Here is a 25496-nt window from a genome sequence, read left to right on the forward strand (position 1 = left end):
ACATCTCCGTCAATCCCAGCATTCTGCATATCTCCTTCAATCCCTCCACACTGTATATCTCCTTCAATCCCTGCGTTCTGCACATCTCCATTAATCCCTCCGTACTGCACATCTCCTTCAATCCCTCCACACTGTATATCTCCTTCAATCCCTCCGTACAGCACATCTCCGTCAATCCCAGCATTCTGCACATCTCCCTCAATCCCTCCGTACTGCACATCTCCTTCAATCCCTCCGTACTGCACATCTCCTTCAAGCTCTCCACACTGCACATCTCCGTCAATCCCTCCGTTCTGCACATCTCCTTCAATCCCTCCACACTGCACATCTCCGTCAATCCCTCCGTTCTGCACATCTCCTCTCATCCCTCCGTACTGCACATCTCCTTCAATCCCTCCGTACTGCACATCTCCTTCAAGCTCTCCACACTGCACATCTCCGTCAATCCCTCCGTTCTGCACATCTCCTTCAATCCCTCCACATTGCACATCTCCTTCAATCCCTCCACACTGCACATTTACGTGAATCCCTCTGTACTGCACATCTCCTTTCATCCCTCCGTACTGCTCATCCCCGTCAATCCCTCCGTACTGCACATCTCCGTCAATCCCTCCGTTCTGCACATCTCCTCTCATCCCTCCGTACTGCACATCTCCTTCAATCCCTCCACATTGCACATCTCCTTCAATCCCTCCATACTGCACATTACGTGAATCCCTCTGTACTGCACATCTCCTTTCATCCCTCCGTACTGCTCATCCCCGTCAATCCCTCCGTACTGCACATCTCCTTCAATCCCTCCGTACTGCACATCTCCTTCAATCCCTCCGTACTGCACATCTCTTTCAATCCCTCCATACTGCACATCTCCTTCAATCACTCCTTGCTGCACATCTCCTTCAATCCCTCCGTACAGCACATCTCCTTCAATCACTCCTTGCTGCACATCTCTTTCAATCCCTCCATACTGCACATCTCCTTCAATCACTCCTTGCTGCACATCTCTTTCAATCCCTCCGTACAGCACATCTCTTTCAATCCCTCCATACTGCACATCTCCTTCAATCACTCCTTGCTGCACATCTCTTTCAATCCCTCCGTACTGCACATCTCTTTCAATCCCTCCGTACTGCACATCTCTTTCAATCCCTCCGTACTGCACATCTCCTTCAATCCCTCCGTACTGCACATCTCTTTCAATCCCTCCGTACAGCACATCTCCTTCAATCCCTCCGTACAGCACATCTCCTTCAATCACTCCTTGCTGCACATCTCCTTCAATCCCTCCGTACAGCACATCTCCTTCAATCACTCCTTGCTGCACATCTCTTTCAATCCCTCCGTACTGCACATCTCCTTCAATCCCTCCGTACTGCACATCTCTTTCAATCCCTCCGTACTGCACATCTCCTTCAATCCCTCCGTACTGCACATCTCTTTCAATCCCTCCGTGCAGCACATCTCCTTCAATCCCTCCGTACTGCACATCTCCTTCAATCACTCCTCACTGCACATCTCCTTCAATCCCTCCATACTTCACATCTCCTTCAATCCCTCCGTACTGCACATCTCCTTCAATCCCTCCGTACTGCACATCTCATTCAATCCCTCCGTACTGCACATCTCCTTCAATCCCTCCGTGCAGCACATCTCCTTCAATCACTCCGTACTGCACATCTCTTTCAATCCCTCCGTACTGCACATCTCTTTCAATCCCTCCGTGCAGCACATCTCCTTCAATCCCTCCGTACTGCACATCTCTTTCAATCCCTCCGTGCAGCACATCTCCTTCAATCCCTCCGTACTGCACATCTCTTTCAATCCCTCCGTACTGCACATCTCTTTCAATCCCTCCGTGCAGCACATCTCCTTCAATCCCTCCGTACTGCACATCTCCTTCAATCAATCCTCACTGCACATCTCCTTCAATCCCTCCATACTTCACATCTCCTTCAATCCCTCCGTACAGCACATCTCCTTCAATCCCTCCATACTGCACATCTCTTTCAATCCCTCCGTGCAGCACATCTCCTTCAATCCCTCCGTACTGCACATCTCCTTCAATCACTCCTCACTGCACATCTCCTTCAATCCCTCCATACGTCACATCTCCTTCAATCCCTCCGTACTGCACATCTCTTTCAATCCCTCCGTACTGCACATCTCCTTCAATCCCTTCGTACTGCACATCTCCTTCAATCACTCCTCACTGCACATCTCCTTCAATCCCTCCATACTTCACATCTCCTTCAATCCCTCCGTACTGCACATCTCCTTCAATCCCTCCGTACTGCACATCTCTTTCAATCCCTCCTCACTGCACATCTCCTTCAATCCCTCCATACTTCACATCTCCTTCAATCCCTCCATACTTCACATCTCCTTCAATCACTCCTCACTGCACATCTCCTTCAATCCCTCCATACTTCACATCTCCTTCAATCCCTCCGTACTGCACATCTCCTTCAATCCCTCCGTACTGCACATCTCCTTCAATCCCTCCATACTTCACATCTCCTTCAATCCCTCCGTACTGCACATCTCCTTCCATCCCTCCATACTTCACATCTCCTTCAATCCCTCCGTACTGCACATCTCCTTCAATCCCTCCGTACTGCACATCTCCTTCAATCCCTCCATACTGCACATCTCCTTCAATCCCTCCATACTTCACATCTCCTTCAATCCCTCCGTACTGCACATCTCCTTCAATCCCTCCGTACTGCACATCTCCTTCAATCCCTCCGTACTGCACATCTCTTTCAATCCCTCCATACTGCACATCTCCTTCAATCCCTCCGTACTGCACATCTCCTTCAATCCCTCCGTACTGCACATCTCTTTCAATCCCTCCGTACTGCACATCTCCTTCAATCCCTCCGTACTGCACATCTCCTTCAATCACTCCTTGCTGCACATCTCCTTCAATCCCTCCGTACAGCACATCTCTTTCAATCCCTCCACACTGCACATCTCCTTCAATCACTCCTTGCTGCACATCTCTTTCAATCCCTCCATACTGCACATCTCCTTCAATCACTCCTTGCTGCACATCTCTTTCAATCCCTCCGTACAGCACATCTCCTTCAATCACTCCTTGCTGCACATCTCCTTCAATCCCTCCGTACAGCACATCTCCTTCAATCACTCCTTGCTGCACATCTCCTTCAATCACTCCTTGCTGCACATCTCTTTCAATCCCTCCGTACAGCACATCTCCTTCAATCCCTCCGTACTGCACATCTCTTTCAATCCCTCCATACTGCACATCTCCTTCAATCACTCCTTGCTGCACATCTCTTTCAATCCCTCCGTACTGCACATCTCTTTCAATCCCTCCGTACTGCACATCTCTTTCAATCCCTCCGTACTGCACATCTCTTTCAATCCCTCCGTACTGCACGTCTCCTTCAATCCCTCCGTACTGCACATCTCTTTCAATCCCTCCGTACAGCACATCTCCTTCAATCCCTCCGTACAGCACATCTCCTTCAATCACTCCTTGCTGCACATCTCCTTCAATCCCTCCGTACAGCACATCTCCTTCAATCACTCCGTACTGCACATCTCTTTCAATCCCTCCGTACTGCACATCTCCTTCAATCCCTCCGTACTGCACATCTCCTTCAATCCCTCCATACTTCACATCTCCTTCAATCCCTCCGTACTGCACATCTCCTTCAATCCCTCCGTACTGCACATCTCCTTCAATCCCTCCGTACTGCACATCTCTTTCAATCCCTCCGTACTGCACATCTCCTTCAATCCCTCCGTGCATCACATCTCCTTCAATCACTCCTTGCTGCACATCTCCTTCAATCCCTCCGTACTGCACATCTCCTTCAATCCCTCCGTACTGCACATCTCCTTCAATCCCTCCGTACTGCACATCTCCTTCAATCCCTCCGTACTGCACATCTCTTTCAATCCCTCCATACTGCACATCTCCTTCAATCCCTCCGTACTGCACATCTCCTTCAATCCCTCCGTACTGCACATCTCTTTCAATCCCTCCGTACTGCACATCTCCTTCAATCCCTCCGTACTGCACATCTCCTTCAATCACTCCTTGCTGCACATCTCCTTCAATCCCTCCGTACAGCACATCTCTTTCAATCCCTCCACACTGCACATCTCCTTCAATCACTCCTTGCTGCACATCTCTTTCAATCCCTCCATACTGCACATCTCCTTCAATCACTCCTTGCTGCACATCTCTTTCAATCCCTCCGTACAGCACATCTCCTTCAATCACTCCTTGCTGCACATCTCCTTCAATCCCTCCGTACAGCACATCTCCTTCAATCACTCCTTGCTGCACATCTCCTTCAATCACTCCTTGCTGCACATCTCTTTCAATCCCTCCGTACAGCACATCTCCTTCAATCCCTCCGTACTGCACATCTCTTTCAATCCCTCCATACTGCACATCTCCTTCAATCACTCCTTGCTGCACATCTCTTTCAATCCCTCCGTACTGCACATCTCTTTCAATCCCTCCGTACTGCACATCTCTTTCAATCCCTCCGTACTGCACATCTCTTTCAATCCCTCCGTACTGCACGTCTCCTTCAATCCCTCCGTACTGCACATCTCTTTCAATCCCTCCGTACAGCACATCTCCTTCAATCCCTCCGTACAGCACATCTCCTTCAATCACTCCTTGCTGCACATCTCCTTCAATCCCTCCGTACAGCACATCTCCTTCAATCACTCCGTACTGCACATCTCTTTCAATCCCTCCGTACTGCACATCTCCTTCAATCCCTCCGTACTGCACATCTCCTTCAATCCCTCCATACTTCACATCTCCTTCAATCCCTCCGTACTGCACATCTCCTTCAATCCCTCCGTACTGCACATCTCCTTCAATCCCTCCGTACTGCACATCTCTTTCAATCCCTCCGTACTGCACATCTCCTTCAATCCCTCCGTGCATCACATCTCCTTCAATCACTCCTTGCTGCACATCTCCTTCAATCCCTCCGTACTGCACATCTCCTTCAATCCCTCCGTACTGCACATCTCCTTCAATCCCTCCATACTTCACATCTCCTTCAATCCCTCCGTACTGCACATCTCCTTCAATCCCTCCGTACTGCACATCTCCTTCAATCCCTCCGTACTGCACATCTCTTTCAATCCCTCCGTACTGCACATCTCCTTCAATCCCTCCGTGCAGCACATCTCCTTCAATCACTCCTTGCTGCACATCTCCTTCAATCCCTCCGTACTGCACATCTCCTTCAATCCCTCCGTACTGCACATCTCCTTCAATCCCTCCATACTTCACATCTCCTTCAATCCCTCCGTACTGCACATCTCCTTCAATCCCTCCGTACTGCACATCTCCTTCAATCCCTCCGTACTGCACATCTCTTTCAATCCCTCCGTACTGCACATCTCCTTCAATCCCTCCGTGCATCACATCTCCTTCAATCACTCCTTGCTGCACATCTCCTTCAATCCCTCCGTACTGCACATCTCCTTCAATCCCTCCGTACTGCACATCTCCTTCAATCCCTCCATACTTCACATCTCCTTCAATCCCTCCGTACTGCACATCTCCTTCAATCCCTCCGTACTGCACATCTCCTTCAATCCCTCCGTACTGCACATCTCTTTCAATCCCTCCGTACTGCACATCTCCTTCAATCCCTCCGTGCAGCACATCTCCTTCAATCACTCCTTGCTGCACATCTCCTTCAATCCCTCCGTACTGCACATCTCCTTCAATCCCTCCGTACTGCACATCTCCTTCAATCCCTCCGTACTGCACATCTCCTTCAATCCCTCCATACTTCACATCTCCTTCAATCCCTCCGTACTGCACATCTCCTTCAATCCCTCCGTACTGCACATCTCCTTCAATCCCTCCGTACTGCACATCTCTTTCAATCCCTCCGTACTGCACATCTCCTTCAATCCCTCCGTGCAGCACATCTCCTTCAATCACTCCTTGCTGCACATCTCTTTCAATCCCTCCGTACAGCACATCTCCTTCAATCCCTCCGTACTGCACATCTCTTTCAATCCCTCCATACTTCACATCTCCTTCAATCACTCCTCACTGCACATCTCCTTCAATCCCTCCATACTTCACATCTCCTTCAATCCCTCCGTACTGCACATCTCCTTCAATCCCTCCGTACTGCACATCTCCTTCAATCCCTCCATACTTCACATCTCCTTCAATCCCTCCGTACTGCACATCTCCTTCCATCCCTCCATACTTCACATCTCCTTCAATCCCTCCGTACTGCACATCTCCTTCAATCCCTCCGTACTGCACATCTCCTTCAATCCCTCCGTACTGCACATCTCCTTCAATCCCTCCGTACTGCACATCTCCTTCAATCCCTCCGTACTGCACATCTCCTTCAATCCCTCCATACTTCACATCTCCTTCAATCCCTCCGTACTGCACATCTCCTTCAATCCCTCCGTACTGCACATCTCCTTCAATCCCTCCGTACTGCACATCTCTTTCAATCCCTCCGTACTGCACATCTCCTTCAATCCCTCCGTGCAGCACATCTCCTTCAATCACTCCTTGCTGCACATCTCCTTCAATCCCTCCGTACTGCACATCTCCTTCAATCCCTCCGTACTGCACATCTCCTTCAATCCCTCCGTACTGCACATCTCCTTCAATCCCTCCATACTTCACATCTCCTTCAATCCCTCCGTACTGCACATCTCCTTCAATCCCTCCGTACTGCACATCTCCTTCAATCCCTCCGTACTGCACATCTCTTTCAATCCCTCCGTACTGCACATCTCCTTCAATCCCTCCGTGCAGCACATCTCCTTCAATCACTCCTTGCTGCACATCTCTTTCAATCCCTCCGTACAGCACATCTCCTTCAATCCCTCCGTACTGCACATCTCTTTCAATCCCTCCATACTTCACATCTCCTTCAATCACTCCTCACTGCACATCTCCTTCAATCCCTCCATACTTCACATCTCCTTCAATCCCTCCGTACTGCACATCTCCTTCAATCCCTCCGTACTGCACATCTCCTTCAATCCCTCCATACTTCACATCTCCTTCAATCCCTCCGTACTGCACATCTCCTTCCATCCCTCCATACTTCACATCTCCTTCAATCCCTCCGTACTGCACATCTCCTTCAATCCCTCCGTACTGCACATCTCCTTCAATCCCTCCATACTGCACATCTCCTTCAATCCCTCCATACTTCACATCTCCTTCAATCCCTCCGTACTGCACATCTCCTTCAATCCCTCCGTACTGCACATCTCTTTCAATCCCTCCATACTGCACATCTCCTTCAATCCCTCCGTACTGCACATCTCCTTCAATCCCTCCGTACTGCACATCTCTTTCAATCCCTCCGTACTGCACATCTCCTTCAATCCCTCCGTACTGCACATCTCCTTCAATCACTCCTTGCTGCACATCTCCTTCAATCCCTCCGTACAGCACATCTCTTTCAATCCCTCCACACTGCACATCTCCTTCAATCACTCCTTGCTGCACATCTCTTTCAATCCCTCCATACTGCACATCTCCTTCAATCACTCCTTGCTGCACATCTCTTTCAATCCCTCCGTACAGCACATCTCCTTCAATCACTCCTTGCTGCACATCTCCTTCAATCCCTCCGTACAGCACATCTCCTTCAATCACTCCTTGCTGCACATCTCCTTCAATCACTCCTTGCTGCACATCTCTTTCAATCCCTCCGTACAGCACATCTCCTTCAATCCCTCCGTACTGCACATCTCTTTCAATCCCTCCATACTGCACATCTCCTTCAATCACTCCTTGCTGCACATCTCTTTCAATCCCTCCGTACTGCACATCTCTTTCAATCCCTCCGTACTGCACATCTCTTTCAATCCCTCCGTACTGCACATCTCTTTCAATCCCTCCGTACTGCACGTCTCCTTCAATCCCTCCGTACTGCACATCTCTTTCAATCCCTCCGTACAGCACATCTCCTTCAATCCCTCCGTACAGCACATCTCCTTCAATCACTCCTTGCTGCACATCTCCTTCAATCCCTCCGTACAGCACATCTCCTTCAATCACTCCGTACTGCACATCTCTTTCAATCCCTCCGTACTGCACATCTCCTTCAATCCCTCCGTACTGCACATCTCCTTCAATCCCTCCATACTTCACATCTCCTTCAATCCCTCCATACTGCACATCTCCTTCAATCCCTCCGTACTGCACATCTCCTTCAATCCCTCCGTACTGCACATCTCTTTCAATCCCTCCGTACTGCACATCTCCTTCAATCCCTCCGTGCATCACATCTCCTTCAATCACTCCTTGCTGCACATCTCCTTCAATCCCTCCGTACTGCACATCTCCTTCAATCCCTCCGTACTGCACATCTCCTTCAATCCCTCCATACTTCACATCTCCTTCAATCCCTCCGTACTGCACATCTCCTTCAATCCCTCCGTACTGCACATCTCCTTCAATCCCTCCGTACTGCACATCTCTTTCAATCCCTCCGTACTGCACATCTCCTTCAATCCCTCCGTGCAGCACATCTCCTTCAATCACTCCTTGCTGCACATCTCCTTCAATCCCTCCGTACTGCACATCTCCTTCAATCCCTCCGTACTGCACATCTCCTTCAATCCCTCCGTACTGCACATCTCCTTCAATCCCTCCATACTTCACATCTCCTTCAATCCCTCCGTACTGCACATCTCCTTCAATCCCTCCGTACTGCACATCTCCTTCAATCCCTCCGTACTGCACATCTCTTTCAATCCCTCCGTACTGCACATCTCCTTCAATCCCTCCGTGCAGCACATCTCCTTCAATCACTCCTTGCTGCACATCTCTTTCAATCCCTCCGTACAGCACATCTCCTTCAATCCCTCCGTACTGCACATCTCTTTCAATCCCTCCGTACTGCACATCTCTTTCAATCCCTCCGTGCAGCACATCTCCTTCAATCCCTCCGTACTGCACATCTCCTTCAATCACTCCTCACTGCACATCTCCTTCAATCCCTCCATACTTCACATCTCCTTCAATCCCTCCGTACAGCACATCTCCTTCAATCCCTCCATACTGCACATCTCTTTCAATCCCTCCGTGCAGCACATCTCCTTCAATCCCTCCGTACTGCACATCTCCTTCAATCACTCCTCACTGCACATCTCCTTCAATCCCTCCATACTTCACATCTCCTTCAATCCCTCCGTACTGCACATCTCTTTCAATCCCTCCGTACTGCACATCTCCTTCAATCCCTCCGTACTGCACATCTCTTTCAATCCCTCCGTACTGCACATCTCCTTCAATCCCTCCGTACTGCACATCTCCTTCAATCCCTCCGTACTGCACATCTCTTTCAATCCCTCCTCACTGCACATCTCCTTCAATCCCTCCATACTTCACATCTCCTTCAATCCCTCCATACTTCACATCTCCTTCAATCACTCCTCACTGCACATCTCCTTCAATCCCTCCGTGCAGCACATCTCCTTCAATCCCTCCGTACTGCACATCTCCTTCAATCACTCCTCACTGCACATCTCCTTCAATCCCTCCATACTTCACATCTCCTTCAATCACTCCTCACTGCACATCTCCTTCAATCCCTCCGTGCAGCACATCTCCTTCAATCCCTTCATACTGCACATCTCTTTCAATCCCTCCGTGCAGCACATCTCCTTCAATCCCTCCGTACTGCACATCTCCTTCAATCACTCCTCACTGCACATCTCCTTCAATCCCTCCGTACTTCACATCTCCTTCAATCCCTCCGTACTGCACATCTCTTTCAATCCCTCCGTACTGCACATCTCTTTCAATCCCTCCTCACTGCACATCTCCTTCAATCCCTCCGTACTGCACATCTCCTTCAATCCCTCCGTGCAGCACATCTCCTTCAATCCCTCCGTACTGCACATCTCTTTCAATCCCTCCATACTTCACATCTCCTTCAATCCCTCCGTACTGCACATCTCTTTCAATCCCTCCGTACTGCACATCTCTTTCAATCCCTCCTCACTGCACATCTCCTTCAATCCCTCCGTACTGCACATCTCCTTCAATCCCTCCGTGCAGCACATCTCCTTCAATCCCTCCGTACTGCACATCTCTTTCAATCCCTCCATACTTCACATCTCCTTCAATCCCTCCGTACTGCACATCTCTTTCAATCCCTCCATACTTCACATCTCCTTCAATCACTCCTTACTGCACATCTCTTTCAATCCCTCCATACTTCACATCTCCTTCAATCACTCCTTACTGCACATCTCCTTCAATCCCTCCGTACTGCACATCTCCTTCAATCACTCCTTCCTGCACATCTCCAATCCCTTTGCATTGTTGGTGACATTTTAGTCGATACTTCATAACTCTCATCAACGATACATCCCATTGACAAAGAAGAACTCTATGAGAAGGATGCACCATCCGTGACTAACTGCGGAAGTTCAGGATGGTATCAAAATGAAAGAAAATGTGTACAATGCCGCAAAGATGAGTGGTAGGCCAGAAGATTGGGACAATTTTAGAAACCATCAGAGGATGACTAAAAAAAAAATAAAGAGGGAGAATTTAGAGTGTGAGAGTAAACTAGTTCGGACTTTTAAAAGACACTGTAAATGCTTCTGCATATACAACAGGTTCGCTGCTGCTTTATTTTTATCTGTCTGTTGCTACAGTTCTACATGTTTTTGGTCGGCCCTTTCTACCCGGGCTGTGGGTGATGAACACATTCAACAGTGATACCTGTAAACGAAACACCAGTTCACCATTCACCAATAGTCTCACACTCCTTAACATTTAGATTTAGATTTCGAGATGCAGCACTGAAACAGGCCCTTCGGCCTACCGAGTCTGTGCCGACCATTAACCACCCATTTGTACTAATCCTACACTAATCCCATATTCCTACCACATCCTCACCTGTTCCTATATTTCCCCTACCACCTACTTATGCTAGGGGCAATTTATAATGGCCAATTTACCTATCAACCAGCAAGTCTTTGGCATGTGGGAGGAAACCCACGCAGACACAGGGAGAACTTGCAAACTCCACACAGGCAGTACCCAGAATTGAACCTGGGTCGCTGGAGCTGTGAGGCTGCGGTGCTAACCACTGTGCCACTGGCCATCTCCTCTTGACTGCAATGCTGAAATAAAAGCCATCATAAAATACACATTCCAAACCAAATTGATAAATTAAAAGCATGCCATGTTGCTTAGAAAATTAAACCAATTACCCCTTGTGCATTCCCTTAGTGCCTGTCTTCTGGGTGCCTTTGCCTGTCCTAATGCTCCTACAAAGTGTTACCCCAGTTGGCATACAGCCTGTATTACAATGAATTGGCATGGATTAATCGTGCATCAAAATCCCCATGCCTGTTTTCAATTTTATCTAATTTAACCCTATGCTGCGAGTTTGAAGAAGTGCAGAGTTGTTTGTCTTGGTTACCTGGCTGATATTTACTCATCAAATAACATCACAAAACAGAGTACTTGGTCATTTATCTCTGGGAGCTAGCTGTGCACAAACTGTCCTCCATGTTTACTGCATTACAATATATGACTTTCGATCAAATGCACTCAATTGGCTGCAAAGTACTTTGGGACGTCCAGGGGGTTGAAAGGTTTTGTAGAAATGCTGGTTCATTCTTTAGGGGGAATTCCGTGCTCTTTCCCCGCCATGGGTTTGGAGAAGTGGAGAGCAGAAAATCAGGTGGGATGGTGGCGGGGTTTGGGGGGAGGGATACCCGCCACCATCCAGCCTCCTCTGAAATTTAGTCCGGGGCGGAAGGGCCTTCCCACCCCACTGCCAATTTAGGTCCTTAACTGGACAATTAACTCCCAATTAAGGGCCTCTTCCTGCTGCAGCCTCAATTACCCATGTGGCAGGCGGCCCTGTTACCTCACAGGAAGCATCGCACGAGAAACTGTGCGGGCTGTTTCCTGGCTCCGGGATTGGGGTCCCTCATTCAAAGGCATTAGTGCCTGAATGAGGGAGCCAGCATCGGGATTGGGGGGCGCCCGCTGAGGGCCACCCCCTGCTCTTGCTGCTGACCACCCATCCCCTCCCCCGTGACCCCCCACCCCACGAGACCCCTCTGGGTCCAGTGACGATCCTCGGCCTCCAGGACAGTCATGACCAGCAGCAGCCACCACTTCCACAGCGGCGCTGCAGCTGCTGGCCTCTTGATTGGCTGACAGCTCTCCAAGGGCGGGACTTCTAGTGACGGGTTTCTAAATCCTATGGAAGGCCCGCCGCTGTCCACTTAAATACTCCTCAACCTTTACCTTAAATTTCCTGAAAGGACTGAAATAGCGAACCTCCTCCACCAGGTACTGTTGGAAGAAAGGATGAGCCAGGGCCTGATCTACTGTGTAACGATCCTCAGGTTTCACTACCAGCAGGTGAGAAATCTGCACGTTAAAAAAACAAATGGACAATTCATCACATCACATGCTCCATTACAGCAGCAGCCTGACTGCAAGGTCATTTCAAATCCTCTATCTTTACTCCACTCTATAGCTCAAACTGATCTCAATCTATATCAATGTACCTCTGTCTGATCCTCTGATATGGCTAATGCTTTCTGCTCAGGTCCTCGTCTGCTTGATGTCCTCAATAGTTGCTGGCAAACTTGAGCTTGTGGCCACTATCCTGGGCACCAGGTAATTCCCTCTCCCACTGAGACTCCTAGCCTGACCCCTGCCTCCTGACATCCAGCCTTTACAGCCCATAAAAACAATAGCCTTTCTCCCTTTTGTATGTCCCTCGATCTCTCTGTCCTTCTCTCTGTGTTTCAGTCTCCTGCATGTCAAATTCTTTCTCTTTCTCTCATACATGCTGCTCTTCCTCTCTCCTGTGAATCCTCTCTCTCTCTCTCTCCTGTTTGTCTTTCTGTCTATCTCCTGTGTGTCATTCTGTCTCTCTCTCTTTCTCCGACAAGTTACTATACAAGAGAGTCACTGGCTGGAATTTTATACGACCCATTGGGGTCGTGGGTCTGGAAGCGGAACTGGAAGGCGAAGGCCCTCCCGCACCGACTGCGATCGTCCGCCAGCTATCCAATTAGTGGCTGGCTGATAGAGTATTGGAAAAAAATGTGTGCGTGTGCAGGACCAGAGCCAGAAGAAGGTGCTGACAGGCAGTTGAAAGGGCTGCAGCACCTCCAGTAGCTTGGAGACATGTCGTGAAAGACCTTAGCCTCAGAACATGAAAGAGATACATCTCAGAGCACCAGAAAGCAGTAAGAACCACTCTCAGGATCATTCCGCACACACTTTCATTTGCTGCAGTCCACACGGGCGTCTCACCGGACCCAAGGTACCCCAACGGTAAACTCTTTTAGAACCTTAATCTGTTTGTGGCCATGGCACAGACAAGCACCCAGGTGGCCTCATGGTTCAGCGATAACTACCTGCATGACCTCCTTCAGGCTGCTGAAGCAAGGCAGGAGGTTCTCTTCCCGAGAGACCAAAGGAGGAGGCCTGCCCAGCTTCCCAGGAAGGCCTGGATGGAGTTTGCAGAGGAGGTAAGCAGCCATAGGGCTATTCGGAGAACCTGGATTCAGTGCCGCAAGTGGGTCATCGACCTTCGCCGCTCTGCCAGGGTGAGTGGCCAACTTCAGTCTCCACTGGTTCGTAATCAGATGGTTGGATGTCTGGGTGTCGATGTTGGAAAATGGAAGCCCAGAAGGAGGGAATGGTTGCAGTTCTATCACAGATCATGTGCCTGGCACATCCGACTGCACAAGGGCCAGTGACCAGTGGTGTGCTGCAGGGATCGGTGCTGGGACCTCTGTTATTTGTCATATATATTAATGACTTGGATGTAAATGTAAGGGGCATGATTAGTAAGTTTGCAGATGACATCAAAATTGGTGGTAGAGTGGACAGTGAAGAAGGTTGTCTAAGGTTACAACAGGATATAGATCAACTGGGAAAGTGGGCAAGGGATTGGCAAATGGAATTTAACGCAGACAAGTGTGAAGTGATGCATTTTGGGAAGTTAACTCAGGGCAGGACATATACAGTGAATGGCAGGGCCCTGGGAGTGTTCTTGAGCAGAGAGACCTTGGGGTGCAAGTACATAGTTCCCTGAAAGTGGCAACACAGGTAGACAGGGTGGTCAAGAAGGCGTATGACATGCTTGCCTTCATCGGACGAGGTATTGAGTACAAGAGTTGGGATGTCATGTTACAGTTGTACATTACGTTGGTTAGACCCTATTTGGAGTACTGTGTGCAATTCTGGTCGCCGCACTACAGGAAAGATGTGATTAAGCTAGAGAGAGTGCAGAAAAGATACACAAGGATGTTGCCCGGTTTGGAAAGCTTGAGTTATAATTGAGGGATTGGATAGGCTGGGTCTGTTTTCCCTGGAGAGAAGGAGGCTGAGAGGGGACATGATCGAGGTAGATAAAATTATGAGAGGCATAGATAGGGTAGATAGACAAAGTCTGTTTCCCATGGTAGGGGTGAGTAAAACTAGAGGGCATAGATTTAAGGTGAGAGGGAGGAGGTTTAAAGGGGATCAAAGGGGTAAATTTTTCACACAAAGAATAGTGGGTATCTGGAATGAGCTGCCTGAGGAGGTGGTGGAGGCAGGAACAGTAGCAACACTTAAGAGGCATCTGGACAGGTACTTGAATGAGCAAGGCATAGAGGGATAAAATCAAAATACTGCGGATGCTGGAAATATGAAATAAAAACAAGAAATGCAGGAACCACTCAGCAGGTCTGGCAGCATCTGTGGAAAGAGAAGCAGAGTTAACGTTTCGGGTCAGTGACCCTTCTTTGGAACTAACAAATATTAGAAATGTCACAGATTATAAACAAGTGAGGCGGGGGTGGGGCAAGAGATAACAAACGAGAAGGTGTAGATTGGATAAGGCCACGTAGCTGACCAAAAGGTCACGGAGCAAAGGCAAACAATATGTTAATGGTGTGTTGAAAGATAAAGCATTCGTATAGATAGGGTGTTAAAATGGACTGAAGATTGAACATCAGCAAGTACAAACATGAAAAAAAACAGTGGGCAAGCAAACTGAACAAACTGAGATGAAATGAAATAAACAAAAAAAAAATTGTAAAAAAGAGAAAAAGAAAAAATAACTAAAAATAAAAGTAAAATGGGGGGCCAGTCATGCTCTGAAATTATTGAACTCAATGTTCAGTCCGGCAGGCTGTCGTGTGCCTAATCGGTAAATGAGATGCTGTTCCTCGAGCTTGCGTTGATGTTCACTGGAACACTGCAGCAAGCCCAGGACAGAGATGTGAGCATGAGAGCAGGAGGGAGTGTTGAAATGGCAAGCAACCGGAAGCTCAGGGTCCTTCTTGCGGACTGAGCGGAGGTGTTCCGCAAAGCGGTCACCCAGTCTGCGCTTGGTCTCCCCATCGTAGAGGAGACCACATTGTGAGCAGCGAATACAGTATACTACATTGAAAGAAGTACAAGTAAATTGCTGCTTCACCTGAAAGGAGTGTTTGGGGCCTGGGATAGTGAGGAGAGAGGAGGTAAATGGGCAGGTATTACACCTCCTGCAATTGCAGGGGAAGGTGCCATGGGACGGGGACAAGGTGGTGGGGGTAATGGAGACGTGGACCAGGGTGTCACAGAGGGAACGATCCCTTCGGAATGCTGACAGGGGAAGGGAGGGGAAGATGCGTTTGGTAGTGGCATCACGCTGGAGGTGGCGGAAATGGCGGAGGATGATCCTTTGGATATGGAGGCTGATGGGGTGGAAAGTGAGGACAAGGGGATCCCTGTCACGGTTCTGGGAGTGAAGGGAAGGGGTGAGGGTAGAGGTGCGGGAAATGGGCCGGACATGGTTGAGGGCCCTGTCAACAACAGTGGGGGGTAATCATCGGTTGAGGAAAAAGGAGGTCATATCAGAAGCACCGTCATGGAAGGTAGCATCATCAGAGCAGGTGCATCGGAGACGGAGAAACTGGTAGAATGGAATGGAGTCCTTACAGGAGGTTGGGTGTGAAGAAGTGTAGTCCAGGTAGCTGTGGGAGTCAGTGGGCTTACAATGGATATTAGTAGACAACCTCTCCCCAGAGATGGAGACAGAGAAGTCGAGGAAGGGAAGGGAAGTGTCAGAGATGGACCATGTAAAGGTGAGAGAAGGGTGGAAATTGGAAGCAAAGTTGAGAAACTGTTCCAGTTCGGGACGGGAGCAGGAAATGGCACCGATACAGTCATCAATGTACCGGAAAAAAGAATTGGGGGAGGGGGCCTGAGAAGGACTGAAACAAAGAATGCTCGACATATTCCACAAAAAGACAGACATAACTAGGACCCATGCGGGTACCCATAGCGACACCTTTTACTTGAAGGAAGTGCGTGGAGTTGAAGGAGAAGTTGTTCAATGTGAGAACAAGTTCAGCCAGGCGGAGGAGGGTGGTGGTGGATGGGGACTGGTTGGGCCTCTGTTCCAGGAAGAAGCGGAGAGCCCTCAAACCATCCTGGTGGGGGATGGAGGTGTGGAGCGATTGGACGTCCATAGTAAAGAGGAGGTGGTTGGGACGAGGAAACTGGAAATTGTCAAAATGACGTAGGGCGTCAGAAGAGTCACGGATGTAGGTGGGAAGAGACTGGACCAGCCGAGAAAAGATAGAGTCTAGATAGGAAGAAATAAGTTCAGTGGGGCAGGAGCAGGCTGACACAATGGGTCTGCCAGGACAGTCCTGTTTGTGGATTTTGGGAAGGAGGTAGAAGCGGGCTGTCCGGGGTTGCGGGACTATGAGGTTGGAAGCTCTAGAGGGAAGATCTCGAGAGGAGATGAGGTCAGTGACAGTCCTTTGGACGGTGGCTTGATGTTCGGTGGTGGGGTCATGGTCCAGAGGGAGGTAGGAAGAAGTGTCTGTGAGTTGGTGTTGGGCTTCTGCAAGGTAGAGGTCGGTACGCCATAGAACAACAGCACCACCCTTGTCTGCAGGTTTGATGACCATGTCGGGGTTAAACCTGAGAGAACGGAGTGCCTCAAGTTCAGAGGGGGACAGGTTAGAGTGAGTGAGGGGGGCAGAGAAATTGAGATGACCAATGTCTCGCCAACAGTTTTCAATGAAGAGATCAAGAGCGGGTAAGAGGCCAGGGGGAGGAGTCCAGGTAGAGGGAGAATGCTGGAGGCGGGTGAATGGGTCTGCTGGTTGGGGAGAGGACTCCTGGTCAAAGAAGTGAGCCCGGAGATGGAGGCGAGGGAAGAAGAGCTCAACGTCATGCCGAGCGCGAAATTCATTGAGGTGGGGACATAAGGGGATAAAACTGAGACCTTTGCTGAATACAGAACGTTCAGCATCAGAGAGGGGGAGGTCATTCACCCATTCACCCGCCTCTGTAATTTTATACCTCAATGTACACTGCTTACAATGCTGCCTCCCTTTGCATCATTGGCAATTTTGGATATGTGACTTTCTATCCGATCATCTGTCATTAATAAATATGGTGAATAGTTGTGAGCCCAAAACAGATCCTTGAGGGACACCACTAGTCACATCCTAGCAATTAGAGTACCTGCCCATTATCCCTAGTCTCTGTTTTCTGTTGCTCAGCCAATTTCCTAACCTCTTCAAAAAATTCAATCAGTTTCGTCAGGCATGACCTACCATTTACAAATCCATGCTGGCTCTCTCTAATCAGCTGGAAATTTCCAACGTGTTAGTTACTCTATCCTTACTTTAGACTCTAGTAATTTCCCGACAGCAGATGTTAGGCTAACTGGTCTATATTTCCTGCTTTCCTTCTCTCACCTTTCTTAAATAGAGGAGTGACAAGGGAAATTTTCCAATCTGAAAGAACAGTTCCCAAATCAAGAGGACATTGGAAGATTATAGTTAAGACATCTTCAATATTCTCACCTACTGCGTTTAAAACACTGGGATGGAAACCATCTGATCCTGTGGTTGTTCACGACATGAGAAGCCTCATGGAACAAGATGTGCACTCAATGGGACTGAGATGCCCTGCCATGCCGCTATTTATTAGACTATGTGATAGTGTCCTTGTGTATAGATTGAATTCTATACAGCGTGTGTTTGATTTTTTTTGAGACAGTCCCTGATTTGAAATTGAAGTTAAAGGCTTCCAGATTCTGGTCAGTCAAACCCAGGTTAGACAAACTAACAGTCCTCTGACTGAGAATAAACAAGCAATTTTTTTTTGCCAGAAGCATGTGACTAAAGGTTAAGTTTCAGTTTTGATCAGAAGGTTTTTGAGAGTTGAGAAGGACGCTGTAGTGGATGAAAAATCAGTTATTGTTTGAAGAGACAGGCTGAGAGCTTCAGGTTTTTGTGATTCCAGAGAGGGTGCTTGGAACTGAAGCAGAGTACAAAGCAACAGTTTGGCTGCAGGCAAAGAAACCTGGGCTGAGGACTGACCATTGGTGAAAGACTTATGGCAGCTGTCTTCGGCGACTGAAAGAATAATTCGTGGTACCATGCTTTCAGGACGGTATTGGGCAAGGCCGAGATTATTCCCGAGGTGACAAAACCAAACCATTAAAAGGAAGATTGTAACGCTCGCTATCGATGGGACCTTATTACTTCCCTATCTGCATCCTGGAGGACAGAACTTGAAAAACTACCTGAGGAAGATCCTGATTTTGTTGTACTGTGGGATTGTTCGACACTGCTTTACTGATAAGACTGTTCAGAGGATCCGTAAGAACTACCTTTGATGCAGCTGTTAATGAACCTGTAACCTATATATCGACCGTGATTCAACTTTAGTTCATATTTAACTTATGTTAGTTTTGGTTTGACTGTTAAAGTAGAATTTATAAAAGCGAAATCTTGTCTTTTGGTTTTTGGTTTCCTAGATTGGGGTCACTTGGTGAAATCGATTCTTTTACTTTGTTGGTCTCCACGGGAATCATAACAACTATTAACTGACTTAACAGAAATGAATTTTAGACTTCAAATAATAAAGATTCACCAGCTGCTCACCAATCAACTTTTCTCTGTGTTGATGTTAGTTTATATAAAGGCTGCGAAGTTAAATTCCTTACTTAACTCTTATCATCTATATTCCTCAGATTTTAATTTACTTCAATTTTACAATCCCTTTAACTTTATCTCCTCGATCTGATTAACTAATTGAAGACTGAATGTAATCATACGATAAACTATCAAATTGACTAGTTTTTATATTAATTAATTGATCTAGTCTTACTTCATTTTTGATTAACTTAAATTGATTAAATTAAAAGCTGACCAGCATACTCACCCCAAATGACTCCTCGTCTTCTGACAACATTTTGCGTTTCTTTTCCCTCCCATTTGGCTCGGTGTCAGTCAGTTCACAATCTCAGCACACACTGCTGCTCGCGCCCTCTCCTTTCACACTGCTCCCCTGTACTCCCGGCCTCTCCTTTCACACTGCTCCTCTCCACTCCCGGCCTCTCCGTTTACACTGCTCCTCTCCACTCCCGGCCTCTCCGTTTACACTGCTCCCCTCCCGGCCTCTCCTTTTACCCTGCTCCCTCCACTCCCGGCCTCTCCTTTCACACTGCTCCTCTCCACTCCCGGCCTCTCCTTTTACACTGCTCCCTCCACTCCCGGCCTCTCCTTTCACACTGCTCCTCTCCACTCCCGGCCTCTCCTTTCACACTGCTCCTCTCCACTCCCGGCCTCTCCTTTTACACTGCTCCCTCCACTCCCGGCCTCTCCTTTTACACGCCTCCCCTCCACTCCCAGCTTCTTCTCTTATGCCCTATGCAGCTCATTACACTGTCTGTTATATCACTCTGCTGCTCAGTGAAAATTTAAAATCTATTTCGACAGTGATTGAGAAATAGTTGGTGACGAGATGATGCGTTTGTTGTGATACATTTACAATTATTGCATTTCATGGGTTGTTCATTTATCTCCAAGGTTTGAACATAAACACGAAACTAAATCACTGAAAACATGTTTCATCATATGGGTCTACAAAATACCTACCAGATCTTTCACGGTGTCCGATCGATCTTGCCATTCCAGAGAGTCAAAATTGTAATTTCCATCCATGATCATCCTGAGCATCAGCATCTGCTTTCTGTGCCAGAATGGTGGGGAGCCACTGAGCAGTGTGTACATGATCACTCCACAGCTCCACCTGCACACAGAGCAATTACACATCAGACTTGCTCATCACACACCCTCTCAACAATGTATGGCTCTCACACATGATGGAAATGGTGCAGCCCGGACCCTGATCGTGGCTGGGTGGGTATCTTCCCATTGTGCAGTATGGAATTACAGAAACCAGGAAAGTCCCACCTACAACCATGGCCATGTTGCATTGGAAATTGTAGACTGTGCAAATGGGCAACAACAACTGTCCTCAGCATCGTCAGCTTAGGTACGGGAAAGATCAGTTCGAGTTGCTCCTGATTACTTCCCAGGGAGCCCTGCAGCAAACAGCCTATGTATGTAACAGGTGGCACCAGCTCGGATTGAATGTAATTGCTCTTCATATAGAGTTCAATATGAATTACAACACGGAAACAGGCCGTTGCCTCAGCCAGTGGTTCTTACCCTCCTAATCCCATCCTCTGATCCCACATCCCGGCACATCTCTTCCCTTCACCTACCTATCTGACTTATTCTTAAATGTTGTCATCTCTGCTTTTCAAGCACTAACTGCTAACTATACACTAACAGTACATTCCACACCCTCAGAGCACATCATGTACATGTATTTCTCCTGCTCTCTGTCTGAAATCTTTACACTTCATTTGGTAACGATCTCCTCTTGTTCTAGATTGTCAGCCAAAGGCGGGATCTATAGAGGGCAGGTTCTCTCGAGGGTGGAATTATTACAGGGCTGGATCTATAAAGGGTGGATTCTATACAGGATGCTTCTACAGAGGCAGGTTCTATAAAACGAGGTTCTATAAAGCCAGGTTCTAAAGAAGGGGGTTCTATAGAGAGCACATTGTATAGAGGCAGGTTCTATACAAGGCAGGTTTTGTAGAGACCCCAAAGTTCATTCTCTAGCCACCAAATCCATCACTCTTCATGGCAGCATTTTTTTTATTCTTTTAAGGGTTTTGGGCATTGCTGGCTCGGCCAGCATTTATTGCCTATTCCAAATTGTGGATCACCACCACCTTCTCAAGGGCAACTAAATCCCTGATCTTAAATACTCCATGATTGGTGACCCTCTCTTCAGCTGCTGAGGTCCTAAGCTCTGGAATTCCCTCCCTAATCCTCTCTACCTGTCCTCCTTAAAGACTTTGTTCATAATAGGGTGTAAGAATAAACCCAGCAGCTACAGGCCAGTCAGTTTAACCTCAGTGGAGGGAAAGCTTTTAGAAACGATTATCCGGGACAAAATTAACAGTTGCTTGGACAAATGTAGATTAATTAAGAAAAGCCAGCATGGATTTGTGAAGAGTAAATCATGTTTAATTAATTTGATTGCGTTTTTCAATGAGGTAACAGAGAGGGCTGATCAGTGTAATGTGGTGTAGATGGAACTTCCAAAATGCATTTGTTAAAGTGCCACATGATAGACTTGTCAGCAAAATTGATGCCCGTGGAATAAAAGGGACAGCAGCAGATACTAAGTTGGCTGAGTGACAGGAAACAGAATAGTGGTGAACAGTTGTTTTTTGGAGAGAGTAGTGGAGGCAGACTCAATCATGGCTTTCAAAAGGAAACTGGATAATTCCCTGAAGAGAAACATTTGCTAGACTACCGGAAACAGGGTGGGACTAGCTGAGTTGCACTTAGAGAGCTGACACAGACATGATGGGCCGAATGACCTCCTTCTGCGCTGTAACCATTCTATGATGACACTCCATGTTTTTGACCAAGCTTTTGGCTAACTGTCCGAATGTCTTCTTCTGTGGCTTGGTGTCGAATTTTGTTTGATAATGCTCCTGTGAAGTATTTTGGGATGTTTTACTATGTTAAAGATGCAGGTTGTGTTGTTATCGAGGACATGTTCTGTAGAGGGTGGGATCTATAAAGATCAGGTTCTTTCGAAGTGTGGAGAGACAAGTGAAGTTGTTCCCCTTACAGCAGAGAATATTAATGGGACATTTAATAGAGGTGTTCAAAATCAGGAAGGATTTTCATGGAGTAAATAAGGAGAAACAGTCTCCAGTGGCAGAAAAGTCATAACTAGAGGACACAGATTTAAGGTAATTGGCAAAAAAACAAGAGGAGCAAGGAGGAGAATTTATTTTTATATAGTATTATGCGAAGTGTAGCGATTGAAAATACATAACTCAAATTGGAAGATTTATAAAAATTGACTTTTCCTTTTAAAAAGTGGACAATGGATGCCAAAGGTCAAACCTGAATATTCAAACTGTCTTACTGTCTGCTAAAAGCAAAAGGATACATTCCAAAGCTAAGAGGTGTCAATTACACCCAGCCTGAACTCATCAAGAGACATTTTTGCATTGAATGGGTTCTTCTGAAACAAAGAAGGTGTGAAGTAGCCACTGTCGGTCACTACAGAGAGGAAAGTCTTTGTCTCACAATTGAGGTAAGATGTGAGAGACTTCTAATTTAACAAGTAGCTATCTGGGAAAGAGAGAGAGAGAGAGAGATCCAGGATAAACATCATGAAAGACTGTCCAGCTGAGAGCCGGAAAAATACCTAGCAAGCCAAAAGCATGTGCCCTGCTGTGAATTCTACACTTCAATTTGTGCAGCAGAGAACTGGAATTTCAACCAGCAGAGAAATCTACAAACAACACAGGCCTGCAACCTTGAAGAGAAATTGACCTCCAAGAAGATTCAAGAGTTTTACCGTAAACCCAGAAAACCTATCTCAATTCAAACCATTTACCCCTTTTCCTCTCTATCTGTGTCTTCTTGTGTATGTGTGTGCATGGGCTGGATTTTAAGAGCCTGCCACCATTGCGGCCTCCCGTGCGGCAGCACATGGCGCTGGCGCCCTTTTTAAAGGGCAGCCAGCACTGCTGGCAAATTTAAATTTGTAAAGATACACCCCTCCCAAAATGTATCAAATAAAAACCTAACGTCCCTTTCCTACCCCCCAATAAAAATTACATTAAGTATTTTCCCTTCCCCCAAAACACTTACTTTTGTATTCTGACCATCCTCCTCACCACCCCCAGATGTACAAAGTTTAAGGTTCACCCCTTTACACCATCCCCTACCCTGATGATGCTTATTTGACCCATCCCCCCACCACAGTAAGAATCCTAACTCCTGCCCCCTCCCCACCAGTGTCATGCCTGCTTTCCCTAGACGGGGAAATGAAGCCACAGGAATGCTGGCTGCCACACTGAAGGACACGGCGGTCCCAGAAGATTGGGGGGAAGTCGATTTAAATTTACTCATCTCATTCATCTAAATATTGTAATGCAGTTCCTGTTGCCCAGTGACAGGGGCAGCCACCATGGAGCCTTGACGTGACCGGCCCTCCCGGTGTCAGGCTCCATGGTGGGCCTCTGCCGGAACGATCTTTCGCCCACTCCACCATGGGGCCCAATGCTGGGGGCCCGGTAAAATCCAGCCGTGTGTGTCAGAGTGTGTGTGTGTGTGTGTCTCTGTGTGTGAGTGTGTGTCTGTGTATCTGTGTGACTGTGTGTGTGCGTGTGCGCGCATACACGTGCATCTGCAAGTGAGTGTGTGTGCATTGGTGTGCGTGTGAGTGTGCGTGTGTGTAGGTGTGGTTGTGGTTGCGACCATTTCGGGAGAAAAAATGTTGCTCAATAAATAAACAATCTTCTGTTTTAAACCTACAAGAAAACCTGTCACTGCCTGTTTATTTGACAAGTCAAGAAAAAGTGTTAAGAACAATCCGGGCAGATTTAATAGTCACTTTCAAAAGGGAATTAGATAAATAAGTGACAGGTAGAAAATTGCAAAGCTATGTGGAGAGTCCATAGCCAACACAGAGCCACCACAGGTGGTTCGATGGAGGGTGGGGTCTGTAGATTTAAAAAACCAAGCCTGATTCTGGGGTACAGTCTGCTGGGCAGAGGCTGATTCTGGGGTACAGTCTGCTGGGCAGAGGCTGATTCTGGGGTACAGTCTGCTGGGCAGAGGCTGATTCTGGGGTACAGTCTGGTGGGCAGAGGCTGATTCTGGGGCACAGTCTGGTGGGCAGAGGCTGATTCTGGGGTACAGTCAGGTGGGCAGAGGCTGATTCTGAGGTACAGTCTGGTGGGCAGAGGCTGATTCTGGGGTATGGGCTAGTGGGCAGAGGTTGATTCTGGGGTACAGTCTGGTGGGCAGAGGCTGATTCTGGGGTATGGGCTGGTTGCCAGAGGCTGATTCTGGGGTACAGTCTGGTGGGCAGAGGCTGATTCTGAGGTACAGTCTGGTGGGCAGAGGCTGATTCTGGGGTACAGTCAGGTGGGCAGAGGCTGATTCTGAGGTACAGTCTGGTGGGCAGAGGCTGATTCTGGGGTATGGGCTAGTGGGCAGAGGCTGATTCGGGGGTACAGTCTGGTGGGCAGAGGCTGATTCTGGGGTATGGGCTGGTTGCCAGAGGCTGATTCTGGGGTACAGTCTGGTGGGCAGAGGCTGATTCAGGGGTATGGGCTGGTTGGCAGAGGCTGATTCTGGGGTACAGTCTGGTGGGCAGAGGCTGATTCTGGGGCACAGTCTGGTGGGCAGAGGCTGATTCTGGGGCACAGTCTGGTGGGCAGAGGCTGATTCTGGGGTACAGTCTGGTGGGCAGAGGCTGATTCAGGGGCACAGTCTGGTGGGCAGAGGCTGATTCTGAGGTACAGTCTGGTGGGCAGAGGCTGATTCTGGGGTACGGGCTGGTGGGCAGAGGCTGATTCTGGGGTACCGTCTGGTGGGCAGAGGCTGATTCTGAGGTACAGTCTGGTGGGCAGAGGCTGATTCTGAGGTACAGTCTGGTGGGCAGAGGCTGATTCTGGGGTACGGGCTGGTGGGCAGAGGCTGATTCTGGGGTACAGTCTGGTGGGCAGAGGCTGATTCTGGAGTATGGGCTGGTGGGCAGAGGCTGATTCTGGGGTACAGTCTGGTGGGCAGAGGCTGATTCTGGGGTATGGGCTAGTGGGCAGAGGCTGATTCTGGGGTACAGTCTGGTGGGCAGAGGCTGATTCTGGGGTATGGGCTGGTTGCCAGAGACTGATTCTGGGGTACAGTCTGGTGGGCAGAGGCTGATTCTGGGGTATGGGCTGGTGGGCAGAGGCTGATTCTGGGGTATGGGCTCGTGGGCAGAGGCTGATTCTGGGGTACAGTCTGGTGGGCAGAGGCTGATTCTGAGGTACAGTCTGGTGGGCAAAGGCTGAATCTGAGGTACAGTCTGGTGGGCAGAGACTGATTCTGGGGTACAGTCTGGTGGGCAGAGGCTTATTCTGGGGTATGGGCTAGTGGGCAGAGGCTGATTCTGGGGTACAGTCTGGTGGGCAGAGGCTGATTCTGGGGTATGGGCTGGTGGGCAGAGGCTGATTCTGGGGTACAGTCTGGTGGGCAGAGGCTGATTCTGGGGTACAGTCTGGTGGGCAGAGGCTGATTCTGGGGCACAGTCTGGTGGGCAGAGGCTGATTCTGGGG

General features: G+C 48.4%; 1 protein-coding gene across 1 annotated transcript in view; it reads right to left on the reverse strand.

Annotated features, from left to right (window-relative positions):
* Positions 1-25496, reverse strand: part of LOC137346456 (phosphorylase b kinase gamma catalytic chain, skeletal muscle/heart isoform-like) — a 587631-nt gene that overhangs the window by 13153 nt on the left and 548982 nt on the right. The window contains exons 8-9 of the mRNA XM_068009904.1: positions 19939-20092; positions 12287-12412 (exon numbers count right to left, since the gene is read on the reverse strand). Coding sequence (XP_067866005.1) covers positions 12287-12412; positions 19939-20092 — 280 coding nt within the window. The remainder of the gene's footprint in view (positions 1-12286; positions 12413-19938; positions 20093-25496) is intronic.

This window comes from Heterodontus francisci, chromosome 30 (assembly GCF_036365525.1).
Source record: "Heterodontus francisci isolate sHetFra1 chromosome 30, sHetFra1.hap1, whole genome shotgun sequence".
Lineage (NCBI taxonomy): Eukaryota > Metazoa > Chordata > Chondrichthyes > Heterodontiformes > Heterodontidae > Heterodontus > Heterodontus francisci.